The sequence below is a fragment of the Microcebus murinus genome, chromosome 10, assembly GCF_040939455.1.
Source record: "Microcebus murinus isolate Inina chromosome 10, M.murinus_Inina_mat1.0, whole genome shotgun sequence".
Lineage (NCBI taxonomy): Eukaryota > Metazoa > Chordata > Mammalia > Primates > Cheirogaleidae > Microcebus > Microcebus murinus.
Genome location: NC_134113.1, coordinates 61,898,914 through 61,925,724, shown reverse-complemented (window position 1 = coordinate 61,925,724; position 26,811 = coordinate 61,898,914). Strand labels below are relative to the sequence as shown.

The window sequence follows — 26,811 nt, the reverse complement described above, 5'->3', positions numbered from 1 at the left end:
TTTTTTTTTTTTTTTGAGGCAGGTTCTCATTCTGTTGCCTAAGCTAGAGTACAGTGGTGTCATCATAGCTCACTGCAACCTCAAAATCTTGGGCTGAAGTGATCCTCCTGTCTCAGCCACCCAAGCTAGTTGGGATTATAGGCGTGGGCCATTGTGCCTGGCTTCCCCCCCCAATCCAAATGGCAGGATTAGATTCAGCTTTTCAGGGGAGGTGAAGTTTGAATTGAGTCTCAATAGATTCATTAATTCAGTTGGTATTTGGAATGGCTACAATTATTAGGTGCTAATTAATTACTACCTTCAAAGAGCTTGGACAAGTCAATAAGTGATACTGCAACCTGAGGAACACTTTGCCAGGGGAATGCATAAGGTGCTTTGGAAGCACAATAGAAGTTTCAAAATACTTTTTTTTAAAATCAGGGTGTGTTGCTCTAGCTGAATCTTTTTTTTTTTTTTTTTTTTGAGACAGAGTCTCGCTTTGTTGCCCAGGCTAGAGTGAGTGCCGTGGCGTCCTAGCTCACAGCAACCTCAAACTCCTGGGCTCGAGTGATCCTACTGTCTCAGCCTCCCGGGTAGCTGGGACTACAGGCATGCGCCACCATGCCCGGCTAATTTTATATATATATATCAGTTGGCCAATTAATTTCTTTCTATTTATAGTAGAGACGGGATCTCGCTCTTGCTCAGGCTGGTAACTCCTGACCTTGAGCAATCCGCCCGCCTCGGCCTCCCAAGAGCTAGGATTACAGGCGTGAGCCACAGCGCCCGGCCTCTAGCTGAATCTTGAAGGCATTAGCTATGTGGAGAAGTATGGGGAAGAAAGTTCTAGGGAGGAACTACATGTGTAAAGGACAAACATGTAGAACAGAGCAGTATGATATGATGCCTTTGCCAAACTGCAAGGAATGGGATGAAGCTACATGTGAAATAGGGATTAGAACAGCAATCCCCAACTTTTTTGGTACCAGGGATTGGTTTCATGGAAGACAGTTTTTCCATGGACTGGTGATGGGGGTGGGGTGGGGAGAGATGGATGATTTTGGTTTCAGGATGATTTGATGGTGATATGAGCTATGGGGAACGCTTGTAAATACAGATGGAGCTTCGCCTGCCAGTTCACTCACTTGCCTGCAGCTCAACTCCTGCTGTGTGCCCTGGTTCTTAACAGGCTACTAACTCATACAGGTCAGTGGCCCAGGGGTTGGGGACTGCAGGATTAGAGAAAAGGCTAGAGAGGTAGATAGGGGCCCAATTTTGAAACTTTTACTTAAAATAGGCTTTTTAATTTAATTTTTTGATTTGAATTTTGTCTTAAACTATGAAAGCTATTGAAGGATTTACTTCTTAAAAATATCACCTGTAGCAGTTTGGGGACTGGATTAGAAAATGGAATCTGGGAATCTAGTTTAGGGAGAATCACAATAATTTAGAAAAGAAATAGGGTCTAAAGTGGTTGTGCGAATGTACAGGGATGGATAGATTCAGAGATATTTGGGGGTCAGGTGCAGTGGCTCACACTTGTAATCCTAGCACTCTGGGAGGCTGAGGCAGGAGGATTGCTTGAGGTCAGGAGTTAAAGACCAGCCTGAGCAAGAGTGAGACCCCGTCTCTACTAAAAATAGAAAAAATTAGCCAGGCAACTAAAAATAGAAGCAAACAAAAATTCAGCCAGGTGTGGTGGTGCATGCCTGTAGTCCCAGCTACTCAGGAGGCTGAGGCAGGAGGATTGCTTGAGCCCAGGAGTTTGAGGTTGCTGTGAGCTGGGCTTTTGCCGTGACACTCTAGCCCATGCCTAGGCAACAGAGTGAGACTGTCTGAAAAAAAAAAAAAAAGATAGATTTAGGAGATAGAATCTGTTAGACATGGAGATGTGTGGAAGAAATCTGAGTAGGCCAGAAAAGTAGATGGCCTAAAGTAAGGTGTGTGTGATGGGAACTAAGAGGAGAGTGTCAAGGAGGAAGGCAATAGTATCAGATGTGGTGGAAAGGTCAAGTGTGATAAGGACAGAAAAGAGCTCATTGGATTTGGTACTCAGGTTATTGGTGACAGCAGGGTCTTTTTAGATACGTACAAGGACGTGGAGAGAAAGGACAGTAGTGAGAGGGAATGTGAGGTTCAAGGAAGAGTTTTTTAAGATGAGAGACTCAAGCATATATATTTATATGTTCAGGGGAATGAGTAAGACAATAGAGAATAGTGATAACAGAGTGAAGTTCTTGAGCATGTAATGATGATGAAATCCAAAGCAGAGGTAGAAGAATTATTATCCCCTCATTAAGATCAGGAAAAGGTCAAGAAAGGAGTGGGGGAAAATATTTGGTAAATATTTAGATAAAGGAATTTGAAGGAGTTCCTGCCTTATGACCTTTATATTACTTGTGATGTAGGAGAGTTATCCTTTTGGGACAGGGGGTTGGTGTGTTATAGTAAGGCAAGTTGGCAGAATAGGGGCCTTGAGAAGAGAGGCAAATTTGAATAGCTGTTGAGAGAATGAAGATAGTTTCCTAGGGATCTTGTATGGCTAGGCAGATAAAGGTATGGTAGAGTAATGTAATGGTGGGAAGGCATTCCAAGCAAATAGAATGGCGTGGGCAAAGACCTAGGGGTATTAAAGAATATAGTATGTAGGGAACAGCATTTTGAATGGCTGGAGAGAAGAATATATTTAGGGCCTAAGTTTATGGTGGTCTTTATGAGCTATATTAAGGAATTTGGAATATTTTGAGGCAAAGGGGAACCTCTGAAGATTTTGTGGTTTTTTTTTTTTTTTTTTTTTTTTTTTTGAGACAGAGTCTAGCTCTGTTGCTTGGGCTAGAGTGCAGTGGCATTATCATAGCTCACTGCAGTCTCCAAAGCCTGGGCTAAAGCAATTTTGCCTCAGCCTCCTGAGTAGCTGTGACTACAGACATGTGCTACCATTCCTTGCTAATTTTTAAAAATTTTTTGTAGAGATGGGGCTCTTGCTGTGTTGCCCAGGCTAGTCTCGAACTCCTGGCCTCAAATAGTCCTACCACCTCAGCCTCCCAAAGTGCTAGGATTAGAGATGTGAGCCATCACGCCTGCCTTCATTAATATTTTCGAAGAGTCCAGGCCTATTGTTTGGAAGAATATTCTACAATTTGAATTGTCATGATTAGATTAAGGCTAAATATATTTGGCAAGAATACTAAATGATGTTGTTTGCCCAGAATATCACTTTGTTTCATTATTGGTAATGTTAAGTTTGATCACTTGGTTAAGTAGGTATCTGCCAGATTTCTTCGTAGTAAAGGTACCTTTTTCCCTTTGTAATTAAGAAACAGTTTGTGGGATGATACTTTTGAGATTTTGTGACTCTTCCCACTGATGATCTTTGTCTGAATCTGTGGTTATATTCGTTGTTTCAATATATTGATTTCTATATTCTCTCATTCCTTTTACATTAGCTCATATTCTTCTAAAGAGAAGAGATTTTCTCCTCCTTTTTGTTTTTGAGGATCACTGTAGAGTTGATATTTTTTAAAATTCAACAAGTTACAATCCATTGCTGTCAGTATTAAAAATATGAATAATATTTAACTATTAAAAACACTAAAACTGTCATAAATTTTGTCAATGGGAACCCTTTCAAGCTGGCTCCTATGTCCTTTTGACATGACCTTGTTGAGTTTTGAGCACTGCCTTACACTCTGGCACAACAAAGGGTTCTGGGCTTACTTTGTATTTTACTTGGTTCTTACTAGGAATCAATCATTTCTGCAAGAAATCCTGATTCCTTTAGTACAGAATGGTTCCTGTCAAGGGAAATTACTTCTCATTCTTAATTATCTATCTGTCCTTTGTTATGTTTATGGATTAATTATTTCCATTAAAAATAAAGGAGTAGACTTCAGACTAAGATCCTATCTCTATCTTCCCAGATGTGTGTGAGTAATAAAGTATCTAAACTGAATTATTTCACAGAATGAAGTGATTTATAGGCAGCTGTGGTGACTTGCCATGGGAGGTATGGTATTGCTGTACAATTGGATTGTATTGTTTTTTTCCCCTAACTTGGTGGTGACATGTGAAGGTGAAAATAAGTTTTCATATCCTTCTTTTTCTCTTGTAATCAAACTTAAGAGTTGTTTCCCTCTTTGTATCTTCTGCTGTCTGAATGACATAGGGAAACTTCTAAACCCAGGCCTTTTATACTTTGTGCTTGGAACCTGCATCTTGCATTCATCTGCATATATATTTTACATGTTGGCCTGCAAATACAATCTAAGAAACTGATTGAAGTTCGGGTGTTTTTTTTTATTTTTTGTTTTCTGTTTTTTAAGTCGAAGTCTCACTCTATTGCCCGGGCTAGAGTGCCGTGGCTTTAGCCTAGCTCACAGCAACCTCAAACTCCTGGGCTCAAGTGATCCTCCTGCCTCAGCCTCACGAGTAGCTGGGACTATAATAAGCATGTGCCACCATGCCCAGCTAATTTTTTCTATATATTTTTAGTTGGCCAATTAATTTCTTTCTATTTTTAATAGAGATGGGGTCTTGCTCTTGCTCAGGCTGGTTTCGAATTCCTGACCTTGAGTGATCTGCCCGCCTTGGTCTCCCAGAGCGCTAGGATTACAGGCATGAGCCACCATGCTGAGCCTAGGGTGTTTAATATATTAAATTTTTTTTTTTGCAGTATAGTTTTATGGCTCTTGATGAGGTCTGATATTTGAGAAAATCCAAAATAAGATTAACCCTAGAATTGGGATCTAGTATACCAAAATCACTTATGGTCCAACACAGGGGTGGGGAACCTTTTCATTTTGGAAAGCCACATTAATTTAGCTGTAATCAAATAAGACTGCATTAAAGAAATTTGAAAATGTATATTATTTTGTAAAAATCTAACTACTGTGTACTCAATAATATCAAAAAAATGAAAACTATGTGTTAAGTTAAAGTTAACTAACCTTTTAATGACTTTTAGTTTGCTTTTTGTTAGAAAGCATTTGAATATTTGGTTGCAGCATGGAGGTCCACAATTTCAGTTGATCCTCTAGAGCTGCTGTCCCCAATCCCTCAGCCTCAGCTCAGTACCAGTCCTTGGCGTATTAGGAACCAGGCCATGCACTACTACCTGAGCTCTGCCTCCCCTGTTTCCCTCACTTCTGTCCATGGAAAAATTGTCTTCCATGAAACTTAAGAACCTGGCCACACAGCTGGAGGTGAGTGGTGGGCAGTGAGCAAACCCTCATCTGTATTTACAGCTGCTCCCCACTGTTTGCATCACTCCTCCCCAAACCATGCAAAAATTGTCTTCCATGAAACCTGTCCCTGGTGCCAACAAAGTTGGAGACCATTGCTCTAGAGGGTATCAGTCATTTGTGACCTTAAGGGCGTCTTGATGTGGTTTGTGTAGGAGAATGTAGATTTGCAGCAATAAGTGGTTGAAGAGCAAGAAAGCATTTTGGGGCCATGTTCCTAAAGGTGTAGGTATTCTGCATTTTTTCCTATTTCAATCGGATCTTTCTTAGCATCAAACAATGACTTTAAAATGTCAGCTACTGAGAGCTCAATCAATTCCATCTGTAGTTCTTTAGGTGCCTTGGTGATACTAACTAGGTGAGGCTGAGATTCTAATTTGAGTGTGATGTCATGATTCTCAATTCTCATCTTTTATCAATTTAGCCCTTATGGCTTCCTCATGTTCTAATTTTGCTAGACAGTCTTGGGAGAATTATTTGGTTGAAACTTATTCTTTGGTATTTTAAGTATGTTCATTTAAAAAATAATATAAAAGATGAAAAAATGCATTAATACAAATAAAAGGATTTGTTCTGTAAAATTTGGATTCAGTCAAATGGCTTCATTTAAGGACCTAGAAGGCCACAGATTCCCCACCCCTGGCCCAACAGCTTGAGAATGTACTGCTTTAGGACTTTTCATGAAATAAGTCATGTCATTTTAGTCCACAAAAGTATTTTGCACTGAAGATAAAACACATTAAACCTGTCTGTATATTCCTTTGATGTTAAAACTTGTAAATAAGCTGTAAGGAAGGTGATGATGTGCTATTAACATGTTCTGTGTAGCCAGGCATGGTGGCATGTGCCTGTAGTCCCAGCTACTGAGGAGGCTCAGGTGGGAGGATGGCTTGAGCCCAGGAGTTTCAGGCTGCAGTAAGCCACTACTCTCCAGTCTGGGTGACAGAGCAAGACCCCATTTCTAAAAAAAAATTAAAATAGGTTCTGTTGAAATATTTAAAATACTGCATATTAAGTCTGTGGAGGAAATATAGATTGTTTTTTGAAGGGGGGAAGGTAGTCATTCCCAGAAATCACAGTTAGTGCTTTAATTAACAGCATTACTAACCTATCAGTTAATTATATGGCTTAGTGACTCCTCTAAGATTACTTAAGAAATGAGCTGCCTGGTAACATAAAAATGCAGATATTAGAGTGAATTGTATGCCTTCCAACTATTTCTATTTCTTGGCTAAATTTAGAACCATGTAGAGCTCCTGTAGAATTGAAATCTCTGGAGATTTTAATAGTTAAGACAGACATTATTCAGCTTTTCAGAGTCAGGAAGAAGAAAGATAGTGCTAAATTAAATTTTTCACTGTCACCCAAACTACTTAATTAACATACGGAGTCCAGTGAAAAGTCAGAACTATTCTGAGAATTTTATTTGACTATGCTGAAACTTTGTTAGGGCCTAGGGTCAAAGTGGTGAAAGATAATTTTTTCCCCTACTATGGGACTTACTAGAGGATGGCCATGTCCTTTTTCCTGTGTCTTTTGAAAGTGCACTTGATAAATACAGTTTTTATTTTATTTTATTTTTCTTGTCTTTTATGTGAAATTTATCAGGCCCAGATATAAATACATTTCTTAACACTTCACCTGGATGGATGAGGCAATATGTCTGAGCTAGAGATCAGGTGAGCCTATACTGGGTGCTTATGAGAAAATTTTATGATGCTGGAATTGTTTTGTATGTGGGTGAATTCAGACTAGCGTTTATGTAGGATATTTTAAGGAGAAACTTAGTTATTCCATGTATGTTCAGCTGTCCCTGAAATGTGAAGATCTATTGATATAGCTGGGTAGGACCTCAACACAAGAAATGGCAGATAGATGGAATGGTTTCTTAGAGTAACAAATTTAACATAAAAATAAAGTAAAATTTTACATTCAGAGTGAATATGATGTGTTTACTACCTGATTTGGTAATTGGAAAAGTACAACCTTATGCTACTATAGCATGAAATTTTAGGGAACTGGAAAAAATTTAAAAAAATCATCATTCACCAACAAGAAGAATACTAATGGAATGTATGATTGGTTATTCTAACCCTAGATTTAGACAGTTGGTAAAATGTAAAAATATTGAGAGGCAAATCTGCGTATTACTGTCATTTAATTAAGCCTATGTGCTTTTCCCCCCTTTCTTTTCCTTCCTGCTGTGACAGTTTTAGAAGAGAGGGACACTGGAGAAATGAGCTGCCTTCAAAGGACTTACTAAGACAAAAGGTTAGGAAGGAGATTATGGGATGTTTCTTTTTGTTTGTTTTCTTTTTACTTGTCTCTATTTATAAAGAACAGGTATTTCTTTTGTAATTAGAGAAAAAACACTTATTTTTAACAATTTCTTTTACAAGAGGGATAAAGGGGCTATAAATCATCTCTAAAACTTGTAAATATTCAAGTAGATTTGTTCTCCACTGGTCTTGATTGATCTCTAGTTAGCTAGTGGGTTCTTTGTTTCTTGGGCTTTGTGACTTTTTGTTTGGGTACTCTCTTTGTATTGCAGCTGAAATTTTTATGAAATAACTTCATGGTACTTATCATTAATCAATTAGCTAACAGGATTTTTATTTAAATCTAGTATATAATTCTGTTTCTGTGACAGAGTATGAATATGCCCATTTGAACTCTCAAAGGAGGAAAAGCTGATGCTTATTAGCTTGACTTAACTTGCTAGAGACTTAGCATTTGATATCACAAAAGGGACCCTTGTAAAATTTGAAGAAGACAATATTATATGCTTTTACTAGAGTAAAAGCTTAATTTTAGTACAGAGTGGCTCTTGGGGTAACAAGGAAGAATATTATATTTTTCCATAGGTTCCAGTGTTTTTCAAGACAACTTGAGTGTCAGATAAGGGACTTGGGACCAGTAGGAGGCTTAGCATCATTCTAGGGTTATAGGCTTTTGTGTGTGTTAAAGGACCTTACTGACTGGGCACAGTGGCTCACGCCTGTAATCCTAGCACTATGGGACCCCAAGGTGGGAGTATTGCTTGAGGCCAGGAGTTTGAGACCAGCCTGAGCAAGAGCAAGTCCTGGTCTCTACAAAAAAAATAGAAAGATCAGCTGGACATGGTGGTGCATGCCTGTAGTCTCACCTACTCGGGAGGCTGATGCGAGACGATTGCTTAAGCCTGAGTCAAGGTTGCTGTGAGCTATGATGATGATGCCATTGCATTCCATCCATCCTGGGTGATAGAATGAGTCTCTGTCTCTCTCTCTCTCATACACACACATCCAAAACCAAAAACACAAGGCCAAGTGCAATGGTTCATGCCTGTAATCCCAGCACTTTGGGAAGCTGAGGCAGGAGGATTCCTTGAGGCCAGAAGTTTGAGACCAGGCTGGGCAACAAAGGAAGACTCTGTTTCTCAAAAAAATAAAAAAATAGCTGGGCATGGTAGCATGTGCCTGTAGTCCCAGCTACTTGGTAGAATAAGGCAGGAGGATTGCCTAAGCCCAGGAGTTCAAAGCTGCAGTAAGCTACAATCATGCAACTGCACTCTAGCCTGGGCGACAGAATGAGTCTCTGTCACACACACACAAGAACAAACAGAAACTCCCAAAACACAAAACACAGCAAACCAAAAATCTAGTGGTCATGTTTCCCTGATTATGTCATATTTTTTTTTAGCAGCTCATATATTTAAAATAGGATCCAAATAAATTTTATTGTAGTTGATCAATAGATCTTTAACATCTCTCTCTCTCTCTTTTTTTTTTTTTTTTTTTTTTTTGAGACAGAGTCTCGCTTTGTTGCCCAGGCAAGAGGATTGCTTGAGCCCAGGAGATTGAGGTTGCCGTGAACTAGGCTGATGCCACGGCACTCACTCTAGCCTGGGCAACAAAGTGAGACTCTGTCTCAAAAAAAAAAGAAAAGATTTCTCTTCCTTCTTTTTTCTTTGTAGTTTGCTGAAGAAACTGAATCATTTCTCCAGTAAAGTTTTCCACAGTCGGCTGGATTTTCTGATTGATTTCATTTAACATGTTTCTCTGTCTTCCATATTACCTTCAAATTGGCAGTTCTATCTGGAGACTTGATCTGGTTCTGATTCAATGTTTTTGGCTAGAATATTTTATGTGGTGTTGTGTACTTCCATTACGAGACATGTGATGTCTGTTAGTCTCCTTTTTATGATGTCAGTAGCCATTGATGATCTTTGTCTAGATCCCTTCATTGAACTTCATTAGATATTACAACATGGTGATATTCAAATTCTATCATTTCTCAAAAAAAATTTTTTTAGCTGCAATACTTTTATAAAGAGATACTTCCCCTCATTACCTATTTGGTTACTCTGAGGCACATTTGTATGAGAAAGGCAAGACAAATGCTCAAATCTTTCTTTTAATTAACGGTTGTTACCATTTTCAAAATAATGAGTTTGTTCCCTAACATCTTCCAATTTTTTTTTTTAAATTGTCATTATGAATTCGTCAATTGAGTGTATTTAATGTGTTTTAGCAGGTTTCTTATCCTTATTAATGTCTCATTGTCTCATCTTTAGCACCTAGGAACCTCTTCAAGTTAGTCTTTGATAACTTCCTTGCTTTCTGGTCTGACATGATGTTCTGATCATCTTTTACATTTCCATTCCCAGATTCGGATCAGCCATTACCCCCAAATCCTGGTTCTTTTTCTGGGAAAATTGTGTTTAGAGACTGTAGTCTGGTTGGAAGAGGTATTCATTTGATTAGTGGGCTGGTCACTGGTTGTTGTTTTTTTGGAGTTTTCAGTGGACAAGCCTAGGAAATAATGTATATTTTGTTTGTTTGTTTGTTTGTTTGTGTGAAGAGATGGGGATCTGCTATGTTGCTTAGGCTGCACTTGAACTCCTGGTCTCAAATGATCTTCCCTCCTCAGCATCCCAAGTAGGGACTACAGATGTGTGCTGCCACACCTAGCTCTTTTTTTTTTTTTTTCTTTTAAATAGAGACAGGGTTCTGAAAATAAAAGATGAAGATCCTGACTCTACCCCAGAATCACTAGTATACCACTCACTACTTACCAGTCAATTCAAAGGCTTCATAGTGGATATGGTGTGGGGTTTTTTGTTTTTGTTTTGTTTTGTTTTGTTTTAGTAATGTTGTCCCTGTCTGAGCATAGTAGGTATCTTTGACTCATATTTTATAGATACCTTGTTTAGGTAGCACTGAACCTACAGTTAAAAATTAGTGATGAATTTTTTTTTTTATGTATGTGCTGCCAAAGTAAGCACATGGGATAGATATTTTTTGAGGCTAGAGAAAAAAAGACACAAGAAGTTATTCCTTATGTGAAATGAGAATTCTTATATATTTTTGGATTTGCTTTTTGAATTGGTATTACATTTAAATGGTTCATAATTCTAGTTTTAAAAAACATAGAATAAAGTTTCCTTTCTGCTCCTATACCCCCAAACCAGTCAATTCCTATACCTCTCTCCAGAGGCAACTAATACTACCAGTTTTTGTGCATCTTCTGCATTTATAAGCATAAAAATATGCATATGTGCAAATGTACATATTCTTTCCCCCATTTTACAAAAATGGTTCTGTACTTTTTGCACTTAGCAATATAACTTTTAACTATATCACAAATTTCTTTACTTTATACCTATAGAATGTTATGGAATATATATGTACTGTTCATCACTCCCTTATTAAATAGCATTTTGATTTTTTCCCCAGTTGTTTGCAATTATAAACAGTGCTGCATTAATAACCTTATATATAAGTGACTTTGTATATTTGGGATAATATCTATTCAAATAAATTTCTGGCCAGGCATGGTGGCTCATGCCTATAATCCTAGCACTTTGGGAGTCCAAGGCAAGAGGATCACTTGAGGCCAGGAGTTTATGACCAACCTGAGCAAGAGGAAGACCCTGTCTCTACAAAAAATAGAAAAATTAGCTGGGCTTGGTGGCATGGGTCTGTAGCCTCAGCTACTTGGGAGGCTGAGGCGAGAGGATTGCTTGAGCCCGGGAATTTGAAGTTGTAGTGAGCTATGTTGATGCCACTGCACTCCAGCCTGGGATGAAGATAAATTTCTGTGCCAGGCTCAGTAGCTCATGCTTGTAATCCTAGTACTTTGAGAGGCAGTGGTGGGAGGATTGCTTGAGGCCAGAGTTTGAGACCAGCCTGAGCAACATAGTGAGATCCCTTCTCTACTAAGAAAAAAAGAAAAAAATTATGAGGGTTGTATACTTTTGTAATTTGTTAATAATGTAAAATTGCCTTCCAAAGACAATTTACATTCTTACCAGCAGTTGCTTCAAATTTTGAGAGAAAGGATTTGGGGGTGGAAATACACAAAATAACCAATGTGAGATATTAACTTCATCAATGAGTATTTATAGTGGAGCACTCAGCATAGATTACATTTTAGCCTTGTTTATTCAATACACCAGGGATGGGGAATATGTGGCCGTAAGCCATATGTGGCTTTCTAGGTCCTTAAGTGGGGCCATTTGACTGAATCCAAATTTCACAGAACAAATCTTTTTATTAATACATTTTTGTCTTTCATATTATTTTTAAAATGAACATATTTAAAATACCAAAGAATAAGTTTCAACTAAATAATCCTCCCAAGATTGACAGGCACAATTAGAACATTAGTAAGCCATAAGAACTAGATTGATGGCTGCTACGCTCATGATTTAGTTTTAACTTCCCCTGCCTGACTGGCGCCATTACCGAAAGAGGCTGGTTGGTGAGAATTTATGGAGGTCTAATACGTGCCAGTCTGTTATCAGCTTTTGAGGACGGTGCACTGTGTTTCTCTTTGAAGTGGAATTTGTGAATAGTTGCACAGCTCAACAGTATTTTTTAATTCTGTCTGCTTATACAAACAGCCCATCATGTCAAGACTGAGAGAATGCTGAAGGAAGAAAACAGATTTTTAAATGATTTTTAAAATCTTGTTACTAAAAAAAAAAAAAAAAAAAAGGGAAAAAATCTTGTTTCTGCTAAAGATAAGATGATTTGCTTGCTTGGTGATACCGCAATATCAACAATAAAGAAATTCAATGCTCATCAGCATTATAATACTCATAAGGACCATAGATATTTTAAATTAGAGGGAGAGGTGCTAAAGGTTGTATTGCAGAAATTAAATGATGAAAAGCAAAAGCAGAGACAATTCTTTCAAGCACCAACAAGACCTAGAAATAATGACACTGAAGCAGCTTATAAAGTAGCTTATATACTAAGGGGGAAAAAAGGGAAGCCATTCAGTGATATACAGATTGTGAAAGAATGCATTGTCAAAAGTTGTAGGATGCTTAGACCCTGATAATGTTTCGAAGTGCAAACTGCCTCTTTCAAGGAGAACCTTAACTGACTGGAAGTATGAATTAGCCTTCAACTTAACAAAACAACTTCATGCACTACTTCAAAAGGAAAAAAATATATTATTAAACCACTTTGGATGAGTTAACTGATGCTACTGACTCAGTGCAGGTTTTATACTTCATTTGGGTTGTAACAGAAGATTTTCTTTGCTACAAAGAGTTATTCACTCTGGGTACTCTTGGGAACAGGACACAGGGGATAGATATCCTCAGCAACTTTCAAGATAAATGTGAGGTTGGACTGAATTTGGTAAATTCAGTGAGATGTACAGATGGTGCACCATCCATGACAGGAAAACATGAAGGGTTTATTGCACAATATTAACAGATCCAGATGCTCTCATTTCTTCTCATTGTATCTTGCATCAGGAAAATCTGTGCTATAGCTACTATTTTAAGTGACGCTTTGCAACAAGTTATAAGTATTGTTAACCACATTCCTGCAAATGCAACATGGCATCGTCAGTTTCATAACATGCTAAAGTTGAATGATGAGGTATTCTGTGTGGATTTGCAGTATCATTCTAAAGTGCATTGGCTATCACAGGGGTAGGTGTTAGTCAAAATTTTATCTCTGCAAGAACATAGAGTTAAATTTTATGTAGAACAGAATCAGCAATGTGAATTATTGAAAGAAGATTTCTATAGGAATGCAGCATTTCTTTGTGGTATCATAGCAAAAGAGCTTGTATATTTCTTTGCAAGGTAAAACTAAGTCTGTATACATGATACGTGGCAAAAAAGCCAAGCATTTCAAAAAAAGCTATCTTTTTTTCAAAACACTTGTTCAAAAGGAAATTTCAGATGAACATCTTCTCCAGTTAGTAAAAGTCACTAATGAACAGGAAGATATATGTGAATCCTCTGAAGAATATACAGCTGTTATGGCCCTATTAAATGCAGAATACAATGAAAGGTTCACTTTCATTGTGAGAATCATGATTGAGAATCATTTGAGATTCATGACATCACACTCAAATAATTAGCATCTCAGCCTCACCTAGTTGATATCACCAAGGCACCTAAAGAACTACAGATGGAATTGATTGAGCTCTCAGTAGATGGCATTTTAAAGTCATTGTTTGATGCTAAGAAAGATCCAATCGAAATAGGGGAAAATGCAGTAGAATACCCACACCTTTAGGAACATGGCCCCCAAATGCTTTCTTGCTCTTCAACCACTTATTCCTGCAAATCTACATTCTGCTACCCAACCCACATCAAGACGCTCTTAAGATCACAAATGACTGATACTCTGTAGAGCAGCGGTCTCCAACCTTGTTGCACAAGGGACAGGTTTCATGGAAGACAATTTTTCGATGGACAGAGTAGGGGGGCGCTGGGGAGGCGGAGCTCAGGTGGTGGTGCGTGGCCTCGTTCTGAGCTGAGGCCCAGAGATTGGGGACGGCAGCTCTGGAGAGTCAATTGAAACTGTGGACCTCCATGCTTTAAGCAAAAAAGCTTCCAACAAAATCATTAAAAGGTTGTTAACTTTAAAATTAACACAGTTTTCATTTTTTGTAATTATTAAGTACATAGTAGTTAGATTTTTACAAAATAGTATATATTTTTAAGTATATCTAGTTGAGGTTTCTTGAATGCAGCCTTATTTGATTACAGCTAAATTAATGTAGCCTTCCGACATGAAGTTTCCCCACCCCTTCAATAGACCATTAATTAAGTGCCTGTGAAAGAATGTAGTATTTGCTTTCCACTGTAAGCAAATAATTGTAGCAGATTAACTTTTCCTAAGCTATCAGGGAAGGCTTTATGGAGGAGCAGAGCTTTGAAGGACAGGTGAGGCCAAAGTTCTAGGTTAGTAGTTCTCAAACTTTTTGTCTCTTACCTCTTTTTAAAAAACTTTTATGGATCCTAAAGAACTGTTATATATGTGTATTATATTTGTCAACATTTAACTCTCCTATAAATTAAAACTAAGGAAATAGTTTAAATATTTATTAATTCACTAAACATAAATTTTTTACATAATATATAAAACACATTTTTTAATGAAAATATTTTATTTTTAAAGTATTTAATGAGAACGGAAATGGACATTGTTTTACATTTTTGCAAATTTGTATAATGTCTGACATCATAGAAAGTAGCTGGATTCTTTTTTTTTTTTTTTTTTTGGATTCTTATATCAGCATCTGCATTCAGTCTGTTGTGATATGCCATTTTGGTTGAAGTATATGAAGAAAATCCAACCTCAGAAATAGGTTGTTGGATAAGGGAAGAATTTTTTAATATCTTTTTAAGGTAATTATGGATATTCTTAACAAGTGGTAATTTTTTTATAAGAAAAAGTAAAAACTTTATTGGACTTTATTAAACTTATTTTACAGTTTAGTATTGCTTTTATTTTGAATTACATAAGGTGGAGGATGTGGGCACTGTAATGTTTTTGTAGTTTAAGACCTTTAAAGCTCTTAATCTGGTTCTCCTGCTATTAAGGAAAGTGTGGTATCTGCTCTATACTGGCAAAATAAGAGGCTGTATCTTCCTGTCTGTCCCTCAAATTTCTCTTCATTTAAGTGGTAATTTCTTAAAGGTTACTTGCAAGGTAGAATCTGAAACCATATTAGTGAACTTTTGTATTGGACAACAGTAAAATCCATTTGTTTGTCATGTATATTGAATGGATCTTTTACCAGTGTCTGATTTGAAAACATCATGAATTGGTCAATTAGAAAATGTTGGTTCACTGAGTCATGCAGACCTTCCAAATGTTTGACACATTTCATTATATGGTATAAATAAACCACATTCATTAATATCACCACCATCAGGAAAGTCTTTAAGTATTGAGTAGCTGTCAAGCTCGCAGTAGAGAATACATTTTTCAAAATTCTGATTTTCACTTAGCTTGAATTTTATCATTGGCAATACATATCATTATTTTCTTTGAGGTAATAGGCTTATTTTGTTCATTCCTGTGAAAAATATTGCCAAATACCCAAGTCTGAATAGCCGTAGTTTGCCTTGCAGTTGTTTACTCAAGTAATAATAGTGTTCCATGAAAAAAGCAGGTGGTGCAGCTCACAGCTCAGTTGCCCAAGTCCTTTTCCAGACAGTTGTACTTTGGTTTGCAACAGAAGTACTTTATATTTACCATTTTGTCACTTAAGGTATAAAAAGTCATGTACTCAAGGAGGGAAATTTAATAAAATTATTAATTTTTACTACTTCAAGGACATTCTTAAATGAAATTTTTAATTTGTCTCTCTTTTTTTGTAACCTGGCCCTAATGAGATCCTGTCATTTTCTTTTTCAGCTACAAGTGTGAGGTGGCAAAGAATACAATATTACTAGTACAGTTTAGTGTTCTTGCTTTGTTTTATGTGAAAGCACTAGCAGTTTTACCTACCATTGCTTTTGAAAATATGGTGAAAAGGCAAATAATATCTTAGTGTTATTTGAAAAAAGTGCTGGGATTACAGGCGTGAGCCACCAGGCCTGGTCGCCTGTCACTTTCTTTTATTTTTATTTGTTTTTGAATTTCATAATGATAGAACTATATATACTCTTATGTCCTCTTTTTGATCAACATTGTCTTTGTGATTCATGAATGTAGTTGCATATAGCAGTGATTTATTCTTTATCATTGCTGTGTAATATTTTATTTCTGACAATGCCATATATTTTTTTTAGTCATTCCAGTTTTGGACTATTATGAATAGTACTGCTATGAAAATTTTTTAAAAATTTCAAAATATCAAGGGGGGGGTACAGTGTTTTTTTTACATGAATACACTGTATAATGCTGATGTCAGGGCTTTCAGTGTGCCATTCATCTGGACAGTGTTCATTGTACCCCTCCCATTTCTCCTTTCTTAGTTTCCAATGCCCTTCATGTTCTTTTTGCCCATATGTATCCATTATTTATTATAGCTCCCACTTATTAGTGAGAACATGTGGTGTTTATATTTCCATTCCTGAGATACTTCACTTAGGGTAATGGACTCCATTTCCATCCAAGTTGTTGCAAAAGACATCATTTCATTCCTTTTATTGCTAAGTAGTACTCCATGGGTGTGTGTGTGTGTGTACACATACATCAGATTTTCTTTATCCACTCATGAATTGATGGGTGCTTAGGTTGATTACTTATCTTTGCAACTGTGAATTGTGCTGTGATAAACATTCGAGTGTAGATGTCTTTTTTATAAAATGATTTTTGCTATGAACATTCTTGTACATATCTTTTCATAAACACAAGCAGTTATTTCTGTTGGTTATATACCCATGAGTGGATTTACTAGGTCATAGGATATATGTATGTTTAGCTTTAGCAAGCACTGCTAGTTTTCCAAAGTAGTTGTGTTAATTTATTCTCTTGCCAACAATACATAAGAATTCTGGTTGTGGCTGGGCACGGTGGCTCATGCCCATAATCCCAGCACTCTGGGAGGCCCAGATGGGAGGATTGCTTGAGCTCAGGAGTTCGAGACCAGCCTGAGCAAGTGTGAGACACCATCTCTACTACAAATAGAAAGAAATTAGCTAGACAACTAAAAATAGAAAAAGTTAGCCGGGCATGATGGCACGTGCCTGTAGTCCCAGCTACTTGGGAGGCTGAGGCAGGGCTAGAGTGCGGTGGCGTCAGCCTAGCTTGCAGCAACCTCAAGCTCCTGGGCTCAAGCAATCCTACTGCCTCAGCCTCCCGAGTAGCTGAGACTACAGGCATTCGCCACCACGCCCGGCTAATTTTTTCTGTTTTAAGTTGTCCAGCTAATTTGTCTCACTCTTGCTCAGGCTGGTCTCTGAACTCCTGAGCTCAAATGATCTGCCCACCTCAGCCTCCCAGAGTGCTAGGATTACATGTGTGAGCCACCACGCCCAGCCTGTATATTGTTCTTCACAGATTCTAATTGCCTTATGTATTGGGAATGCACATGCTGATTTTGAGTGGGTCACTGTTGACGTTTTGAATTAGGTGCAGCTGATTGTGGGTGTTTCTGTATCTATTGCTGTAAAATAAACCACGGCAAAAATTAGTGGTTTGAAGCAACCACAGTTGTTCCTCGGTATGTTGTAGCATTGGTTCCAGGACTGCCCGCATATAACCAAATCTGTGCATACTCAAGTCCTCCAGTAAGCCCTGTGGAACCTGTGTATAGGGAAGTCGGCCCTCTGTATAGGCGGGTTTTGCATCCCAAGAATACTGTATTTTTCCATTCACGTTTGGTTGAAAAAAAGCTGTGGATAAGTGGACCCATGCAGATTAAATTAGTCTTGTTCAAGGGTCAACTGTATTTATTTGCTTATAATTTAAGTAGGTTGGCAATTTGGGCAAGGCTCATTTAGCAAAGCTTGCCTCTATTCCACATAGTATTGGCTGGGCTCACTCATGGGTTTGTGGCCATTTGGTAGGTTAGCTAAGGGCCGGTCAGACCTGGATAGCTTTGGGCTGCAGCTATCAGCTAGGTTGCTGTGGCTTCTGCAGGTTGGCTTGGCTTCATTTTGTGATGGCTAGGTTCCAAGAAGGTGAGAGAGGAAGTTGCAAGGCTTCTTGAGGCTTGGACTCAGAAGTTGCAGTGTCATTCATGCTGCATGCTATTGGTCTAAGCAAATCATAAGGCAAGTCAGATTTAAGGGGTAGGGAAATGACCTCCACTTCTTGACAGTAGTTCCTATAAATAATTGTGGCCATGTTAAATAATTGTGGTGATGTAAAAAGTGGACATAGTTTTTCCTTCCTTGTTTTTCTTTTTCCCTTTCTCTTTAATTCCTTTCAAATGAAATGGATGGTTTTGTTTTTACCACCTTGATTTGACTTTTTGTTTTAAGAGACAAGGTCTCTTTCTGTCATCCAAGCTGGGATGCAGTGGCATGATCATAGCTTACTGCAGCCTCAAACTTTTGGACTCTTTGATCCTCTTGCCTCAGACTCCAGAATAGCTGGGACCACAGGCATATGCCACCATGCTTGGCTAAGTTTTTATTTTTTTTTGTAGAGATGGGGTCTCACTATGTTGCCCAGGCTTGTCTCCAACTCCTGGATTCAGTGATCCTCCCACCTCCGCATCCCAAAGTACTAGGATTATAGGCGCGAGCCATAGCGCCTGCCTCTTTTTGAAGTTCATGTTAGAACAAAGCTTACTGGGTTAAAGGATGTCTTCTGTGATTACTTGGTGTAGCCAGGGGCTGATATTTTCAAGTCCTGACTTTGCAGCTGTTTTTAAAATTACCACAACAATACCTAATATCTGTTAATGCTGAAAATATCAGTTTCTTCCCAGGTGATTTTGATCTTTTTTTCAAGTTGGTAATTGCTGAGGGTTAACACTGTGGTCCTTTTATGGGCTCTGTCCCCAGCCCTTCCATGGCTTGTTAGTCATCCACAGTTGCTAATATTAGCCTGAAATAACTTTTTTTGCAAGGTGCTCCATGAAGTTTGGGAGGGAAGAAGAGGAGCAGGAGAAGGTGTCTGGATTGTTGTTGTCTTGAGTAAATTGTGCTGTTGTATGTGAAAAATATGAGAATTTGGGGCAAGGCTCAGATGTCAGTGACTTGTCAGCCCATCTGGATGAATCATCAGAAATCTTGGATGAGGTGACAGTATCAGCACAGTGAGCCTCTTGCCCTGAGTTTATGGGCATCTCATTAGAGTAGCTGTCATAGCCCTTATTTTAGAGAAAAATAAGAGTCATTTTTCAAGATTCAGGTATTTTAAAAATTATTTTGGAGGGGAAAGGTCATTTTTTCAATATAGGTACCATTGGAAGTGACATGGCTGTTTTTCAGATTATAGTTGTTCTGATTTTGCCCAAATGTTTTAGCTGTTAGTATCCTGTTTTTTTTTTTTTTTTTTTTGTGACAGAGTCTCACTCTGTTGCCTGGGCTAGAGTGCCATGGCATCATCCTAGCTCACAACAACCTCCTCAAACTCCTGGGATGGGATCTTGCTCTTGCTCAGGCTAGTCTCGAACTCCTGAGCATAAGCAATCCTCCTCCCTCGGCCTCCTAGAGTGCTAGGATTACATGTGTGAGCCACTGCACCTGGGCTGTAGTTATTAAGATCTTTACTAGAGGCTATTCTGCTTCTCCAAGTAAGGTTAATTGTCATGGGTCCCAGACAAGTGTATTTGTTAAATGTAGTTTCTGGTATATCTATTGCCTAAACCAGTGATAATTTGATAGGAATAGGAACTCAGAGGTGACATTTTATTGCAAAAGATAGATTTTGGTTGCTAAATACAGCTGATTAGAAGGCTTGGCTGAGTATCTGCTTTTCTGGTGACAAGGTCATTATTAAAGCTTTATAGAATGCTTCACTAGTCTGATGGCTGAGTTCAGCTTCTTTCCACTCCTGTGAGGTTATCTTTAAGGGAGTTGGAGTGCTTCACAGAACTCTTATCAGCAGTGAGTCTATCACAGGTATTTGCAACTTGGGTCAATTTAGCCTCCATAGTTCTTGGCTGTGAGGCACTCTTCAGTACAATGCTGGTAGCCAGATCTTTGACAGTTGCTGTTGCCTGAGAAGATTAGATCTGGGCCCCACAGAGCCAGAGAACAGTTGCCAGACAGGATTGCCCTCTTATTTTCTGATTGTAAAGTTTGCCTTCAGAGAAAGGAGGGAAGATTTCTTAGAATACAAGGCAGATTGTTAGAAAGAATAAGGGAACATAGGGTTTTGACAGTTTGGCTCCTTACCGGGTGTACAAATAAGTTTTAAATACCTTGGCTTAAAGAAATGAAGTTTACTGCACAGGAAGTAACTTCTTAGCTTTGCAAATGAATCAATTAGAAAACTATTTCAGTGTTTATTATGTATCAGACATTATTTAGCATTGCAGATACTGATATGAACAAGATATACAAGATTTTTGCCCTCAGGAGCTTACCTTTTTTATCTAGGAAGGTAGGTAATTTTCAAGTAAATAAATGTAATTACAGATTTTGATATATGCCATGAAGAAAACAGATGTGGTGATGTGATAGAGAGCAAGGGGGGAATACTTCAGATTGGGGTGGTCAGGGAAGACCTCTTTGTTGTGATACATGAACTTTTTTTTTTTTTTTTTTTTGAGACAGTCTCCCTCGCCCAGGCAAGAGTGCTGTGGCGTCAGCCTAGCTCACAGCAACCTCAAACTCCTGGGCTCAAGCAATCCTCCTGCCTCAGGCTCTCGAGTAGCTAGGACCACAGGTGTGTGCCACCACATGCGGCTAATTTTTCTATTTTTAGTAGAGATGGGCGTCTCACTCTTGCTCACTCAGGCTGGTCTTGAACTCCTGGCCTTAAGGGATCCTCCTGCCTTACCTTCCCAGAGTGCTAGGATTACAGGTGTGAGGCACCACACCGGCCATGAGCAGTTTTTTAAATTGTGAATTGAGAGTGGGAATGGAGATAAGAGGGTACAGGGAACATGCAGGGGTTATGAGAAGCATTGTGAGCAGAAGGTATTGGGAAAAGTGATGTTAAGAGGTAGTGCTGTGGATTTTGAATTGGATCTGATTTTATTTTCTTTGAAGGTTTCAATATATTAAGATTTAAAATTGCTTTTAACTTGCCTTTTTTTTTTTTTTTTTGAGGTTAGACTTGTTTCTTGTATGTGATGCCATTCCAGTACTGGACTCATGGAGGCTGAGCATTTATTCAGGTAATAATAGATAACATTTATGGAGCACTTCCTATGTGCCAGACTGCAAACTAAGTACTGTACCTTTATTCTCATTGAATCCTCACACAACCCTATGGGGTTGGAAGTAATGTTGTACCCACTTAATAGATGAAAAAAATTGAGATGCAGAGTATATCAAGATTGAGTTCAGCTGAATTAAAAAATAAAGCCCATTGTTGCAGTTGAAGTAAGAGGTGCTAGTAGCTTGGGTTACATAATGTCATTGCTCACCTGCCATAAATATTATGAATATAGCTGGGTGTGGTGGCTCACACCTATAATCCCAACACTTTGGGAAGCTGAGGTGGGTGGATTGCTTGAGGTCAGGTGTTTGAGACCAGCCTGGACAACACAGCAAGACCCCATCTAAAAAAAAAAAAAAGAAAGAAATCAGGAGTGGTGGGACATGCCTGTAATCCCAGCAACTGGCTGAGGTGGTGGGAGTATCCCTTGGAGCCCAGAAGTTCAAGGCTACAGTGAGCTGTGCTACTGCACTCCAGCCTGGGTGACAGAACAAGACCCTGTCTCAAAAAATAAAAAGAAAAGAAAAATTGCAAATGTAAAGTAGTTTTGATTGACTGAACTTTACTCCAAATTCCATAACTTTTTCCCCACTAGTGAATACATCGTAATTTTGGTTTGTCTTTAAAGCAGTGGATATACTTTTTGATAAAGAAAAATCCAGATTAGGATTTTTAACCCTAAAGTTTTCCTGACTTTTTATAAAGTACATTAAAAATTTTTAAATGGTTAAAATTTGAATATCTATATAGGTAAATATGTATAACTAGGGAATTTTTTCTTTTCTTTTCTTTTCTTTTTTTTTTTTTTTGAGACAGGGTCTCACTAGCAATACGCCCGCCTCGGCCTCCCAGAGTGCTAGGATTACAGGTGTGAGCCACCATGCCTGGCCTTATTAGGGTTTCTTATAGGAGCTTTCTTGGTGCATTAAATGCTTATTTATAAATCATATTAACTGCAGTTAATATGCCATACTCAGAGGATTACTTGGAGGGTTCTTAGCACTACTGACTAAAGATCAGTCAAAAAATGAAGATTGAGCATCTCTGACATGATAATGTAGATTAATGGAAGTATTTCTAAGTTTATAAAAATTCAGATTTATATGCTATTTTGAGTAGTTCTCCATGTTGTCTCTAAATTGCTTTTAGTACTATCTTATCAGTTATTGAGTGGCCAGCATAAGTATATTTGCCCTGTTTTCCTTTCCCACCTTAATTGAGGTATAATTGACATACAGTAAGTTACACATATTGAAAGTGTACAATTTAAGTTTTGACATATGTGTACACCCATGAAACTATCACCACAACCAAGATAATGAAAGTGTTCATCACTCCCACAAGTTTCCTTATCCCCATTTGTAATCATTCTCCAAACCTCTATGGTCTCCAGGTAACCACTGATCTTCTTCATATCACTATAGAGTAGTTTGTATTGTCTAGAATGTTATATAAATGGAATCATAGAATCATACTTTTTATTTATTTTTGGTCTGGCTTTTTTTACTCAGCATAATTATTTTGAGATTCATTTATGTTGTTTCATCTATCAGTAGTTGATTCCTTATAAGCACTGGGTAACAATCCATTCTATAGACAAACCATAATTTATTTATTCATTCACTTGCAGATGGGCATTTGGGTTGTTTCTAGTTTTTGGCAATACAAATAAAGCTGTGCTATCAATATTTGTTTACAGGTCTTTGTGCAGAGATATACTTTTTCCCCCCAAGTTACTTTCTTCTTTTAAAAATTGAAGTGAGATTCATATAACACAATTAACTACTGTAAAGTGTATAATTCAGTGGTATTTAGTGTATTTACAATGTTGTACAACCTCCAGTTTCAAAACTTTTTCATCATCCCATAAACCACACTCTACCCATTAAGTAATCACTCTCTATTCTGTCCTCCCCTCATTTCTGATAAGCTCTAATTTGCTCTCCATCTTTATGGATTTGCCATATAAAGGGAATCTTAGAAAAGGAATCATACAATATTTGGCCTATTGTGTCTGACATCTTTCACTTAGCATGGTATTTTCAATGTTTATCTAAGTTGTAGCATATATCGGTACTTTTTTCCTTTTTATGGCTGAATAATATTCCACTATATGTATATATAACAATTTGTTTATCCATTCATCAGTTGATGGACATTGGGGTTGTTTCTACTTTTTGGGTATTAGGAATAATGCTGGTATAATTATTCCTGTAAAAATATCTGTTTGTTTCTGTTTCAGTTGTTTTACATATATATGTAAGAGTAGAATTGCTGGGCATATGGTAATTCTATGTTCAACTTTCTGAGGAAATGTCAAACTGTTTTCCACAGTGCTGCACAATTTTACATTTCCACCAGTAATGCATGAGGATTCCTGTTTCTCAGCATCCTCACTAATACTTATTTTCTTTTTGTTTTTTGAGACAGAGTCTCATTCTCTTGCCTGGGCTAGAGTGCCGTGGCGTCAGCCTAGCTCACAGCAACCTCAAACTCCTGGGCTCAGGCGATCCTCCTGCCTCAGCCTCCCAAGTAGCTGGGACTATAGGCATGTGCCACCATGCCCAGCTAATTTTTTCTGTTTTTAGTTGTTTGGCTAATTTCTTTCTATTTATAGTAGAGATGGGGTCTCAGTCTTGCTCAGGCTGGTCTCGAACTCCTGAGCTCAAGCAATCCTCCAGTCTCGGTCTCCCAGAGTGCTAGGATTGCAGGCGTGAGCCACCGCACCCGGCCAACACTTATTTTCTATGTTTTCTTTCTTTCTTTCTTTTTTTTTTTAAGACAGGGTCTCGCTCTGTTGCTCAGAGTGCAGCAGCAGCATCATAGCTCACTGCAACCGTAAACTCCTGGTGTCAAGTGATTCTCTTGCCTCAGTCTCCCAAGTAGCTGGGACTATAGGCACACACTACTGTTCTTGGCTTATTTTTCTATAATATATTTTGTAGAGACAGAGTCTTGCTATGTTGCTCAGGCTGGTCTTGAACTCTTGGCCTCAAGTGATTCTCCTTTCTTGGCCTCCCAGAGTGCTAGGATTACAGCCATAGGCCAGCTGTCATTGTGGTTTTGTTTTGTATTTCCTTAGTGACCAGTGATGTTGAACATTTTTCATGTGCTTCTTGGCCATTTGTATATGTTCTTTGGAGAAATGTCTATTTAAATCCTTTGCCCATTTAAAAAATTGTCATTATATTCTTGAGTTGTAGGAGTTTTTGTTGTTGTTGTTGTTGTTATTTTGAGACAGTCTCACTCTGTTGCTCAGGCTAGAGTGCAGTGGCATCATCACAGCTCACTGCAACTTCAGACTCCGGGGCTCAAGTAATCCTCCTGACTTAGCCTCTTGAGTAGTTGAGACTACAGGTGTGTGCTACCAAACCTGGCTAATAACAGTTGTTGTTTGTTTGGTTGTTTTTTTTTGAAAGAGTCTTGTTCTGTTGCCTGGGATACAGTGCTGTGGTGTCAGCCTAGCTCACAGCAACCTCAAACTCCTGGGATCAAGTGGTCCTCCTGCCTCAGCCTCCCAAGAAGCTGGGACTACAGGCACTTGCCACCACACCCAGTTATATTTTTGTTTCTGCTTTTGGTTGCCTGGCTAATTTTTTCTATTTTTAGTAGAGACGGGGTCTTGCTCTTGCTTAGGCTGGTCTTGAACTTCTGACCTCAAGAGATCCTCCCACCTCAGCCTCTAGAGTGTTGGGATTACAGGCGTGAGCCACTGCACCTGGTCATGAGAGTTTTTTAAAAGAATAAATTTTTTTTATTGTGTATATTTAAGGTATACAGAAGAGGTTTTTAAAATATATCTGTATATATATTCTGGATATTAAACCCTTAGCAGATACATGATTTGCAAATATTTCTTCCCATTTTATATATTGTCTTTTCACATCCTTTGACGCACAAAAAGATTTGAATTTTTATGATGTCCAATTTATCTACTTTTGTTGCTAATTCTTTTGGGGTCAAATCTAAGAATCCATTGCCAAATTCAAGATCATGAAGATTTACTCCTATGTTCTCTTTTGAGTTTTATAAGTTTAGCTCAGTTTAGGTGATTGACCTATTTTCACTCAAATTTTGTATGGGGAGTGAGGTAGAGATCCAATATCATTCCTTTGCATGTGATTATCCAGTTGTCACAGCACCATTTGCTGAAGAGACCATTCATTCCCTGTGAATGATCTTGGCACCCTTGTCAAAAAATCACTTGGCCATGGATTTGGGTTTGGGTTTATTTCTAGATTCTTATGTCTGTTGGTCTCCATGTCTGTCCTTATGCCAGTACCACACTGTTTTGATTAGTATAGATTTGTAACAAGTTATGAAATCAGGAGGTATGAGTCTTCTACCTTGTTTTTCTTTTTCAATATTGTTTTGGCTATTCAGGGCCCCTTGCAGTTCCACATGAATAGCTATAAACACCTATATAAAAAAGAAGAAAGATTACATTGGAATAGGGATTATAGTTAACATTTTAACTTATAACAATGTAATTTAATTACTACCAATTCAATTACAATAGTATATAAAACCTTTGTGCCTGTATCGTTCAATTTCCTCTCCCCTCTTATGCTGTTATTATCATACAAATTACCTCTTTTATACATTGTGTCCCCATCAACACAGATTTATAATGATAGCTTTATGCAATCTTTTAAATCAGACATAAGAAGAAAAAAGAGTTACAAACAAAAAGTACATTGAATATAGTCTTTTATATTTACCTATGTAGTTACCTTTACCAATATTCTTTATTTCTTCATTTGGGCTTGAGTTACTATCTAGTGTCCTTTCATTTCACCTTGAATGTCTGCCTTTAGAGTAGAGCCATTTCTTACAGACGAAGTCTTCTAATGACAAATTTTGTCTTACTGTTTATCTGGGAATATCTTAATTTTTCTTTTATTTTTGAAGGATAGTTTTGCTGGATATTGAATTCTTGGTTGACAGTCTTTTTCTTTCAGCACTTTGAATATATCTTCCCATTGCTTTTTAGCTTCCATGATTTCTGATGAGAAATGTGCTATTATCTTATTGAGACTCTCTTATATATGTTAAGACACTTTTCTCTTGCTGCTTTTAAGAGTCTCTGTCTTTTTTTTTTTTTTTTTTTTTTTTTTTTTTGAGACAGAGTCTCGCTTTGTTGCCCAGGCTAGAGTGAGTGCCATGGCGTCAGCCTAGCTCACAGCAACCTCAGACTCCTGGGCTTAAGCGATCCTGCTGCCTCAGCCTCCCAAGTAGCTGGGACTACAGGCATTCGCCACCATGCCCGGCTAATTTTTTGTATATATATTAGTTGGCCAATTAATTTCTTTCTATTTATAGTAGAGACGGGGTCTCGCTCTTGCTCAGGCTGGTTTCGAACTCCTGACCTCGAGCAATCCGCCCGCCTCGGCCTCCCAGAGTGCTAGGATTACAGGCGTGAGCCACCGCGCCCGGCCGAGTCTCTGTCTTTTAAATTTTTATTTTATTTTTACAATTTGGTTATGATGTGCCTAGGTATGAATCTTTGAGTTTTTCCCAGTTGGAATTTATGGGGCTACCCACATGGGTGGAATAGT

At 38.1% G+C, this 26,811-nt stretch overlaps 1 protein-coding gene across 27 annotated transcripts in view; it reads left to right on the top strand.

Moving 5' to 3' along the window:
• The window catches only part of R3HDM2 (R3H domain containing 2), a 145,561-nt gene that overhangs the window by 10,572 nt on the left and 108,178 nt on the right, over window positions 1-26,811 (top strand). For 7 of the 27 annotated variants that reach the window (XM_076007418.1, XM_076007414.1, XM_076007408.1 and 4 more), the window contains exons 1-2: window positions 17,312-20,755; window positions 21,147-21,209. In XM_076007418.1, the coding sequence (XP_075863533.1) occupies window positions 20,611-20,755; window positions 21,147-21,209 (208 nt within the window). In that variant the 5' untranslated portion in view covers window positions 17,312-20,610. Of the gene's footprint in view, window positions 1-2,832; window positions 7,491-17,310; window positions 20,756-21,141; window positions 21,210-26,811 lie in introns of those variants that run through there. The other 20 variants (XM_076007428.1, XM_076007419.1, XM_076007427.1 and 17 more) reach the window with 6 other exon arrangements.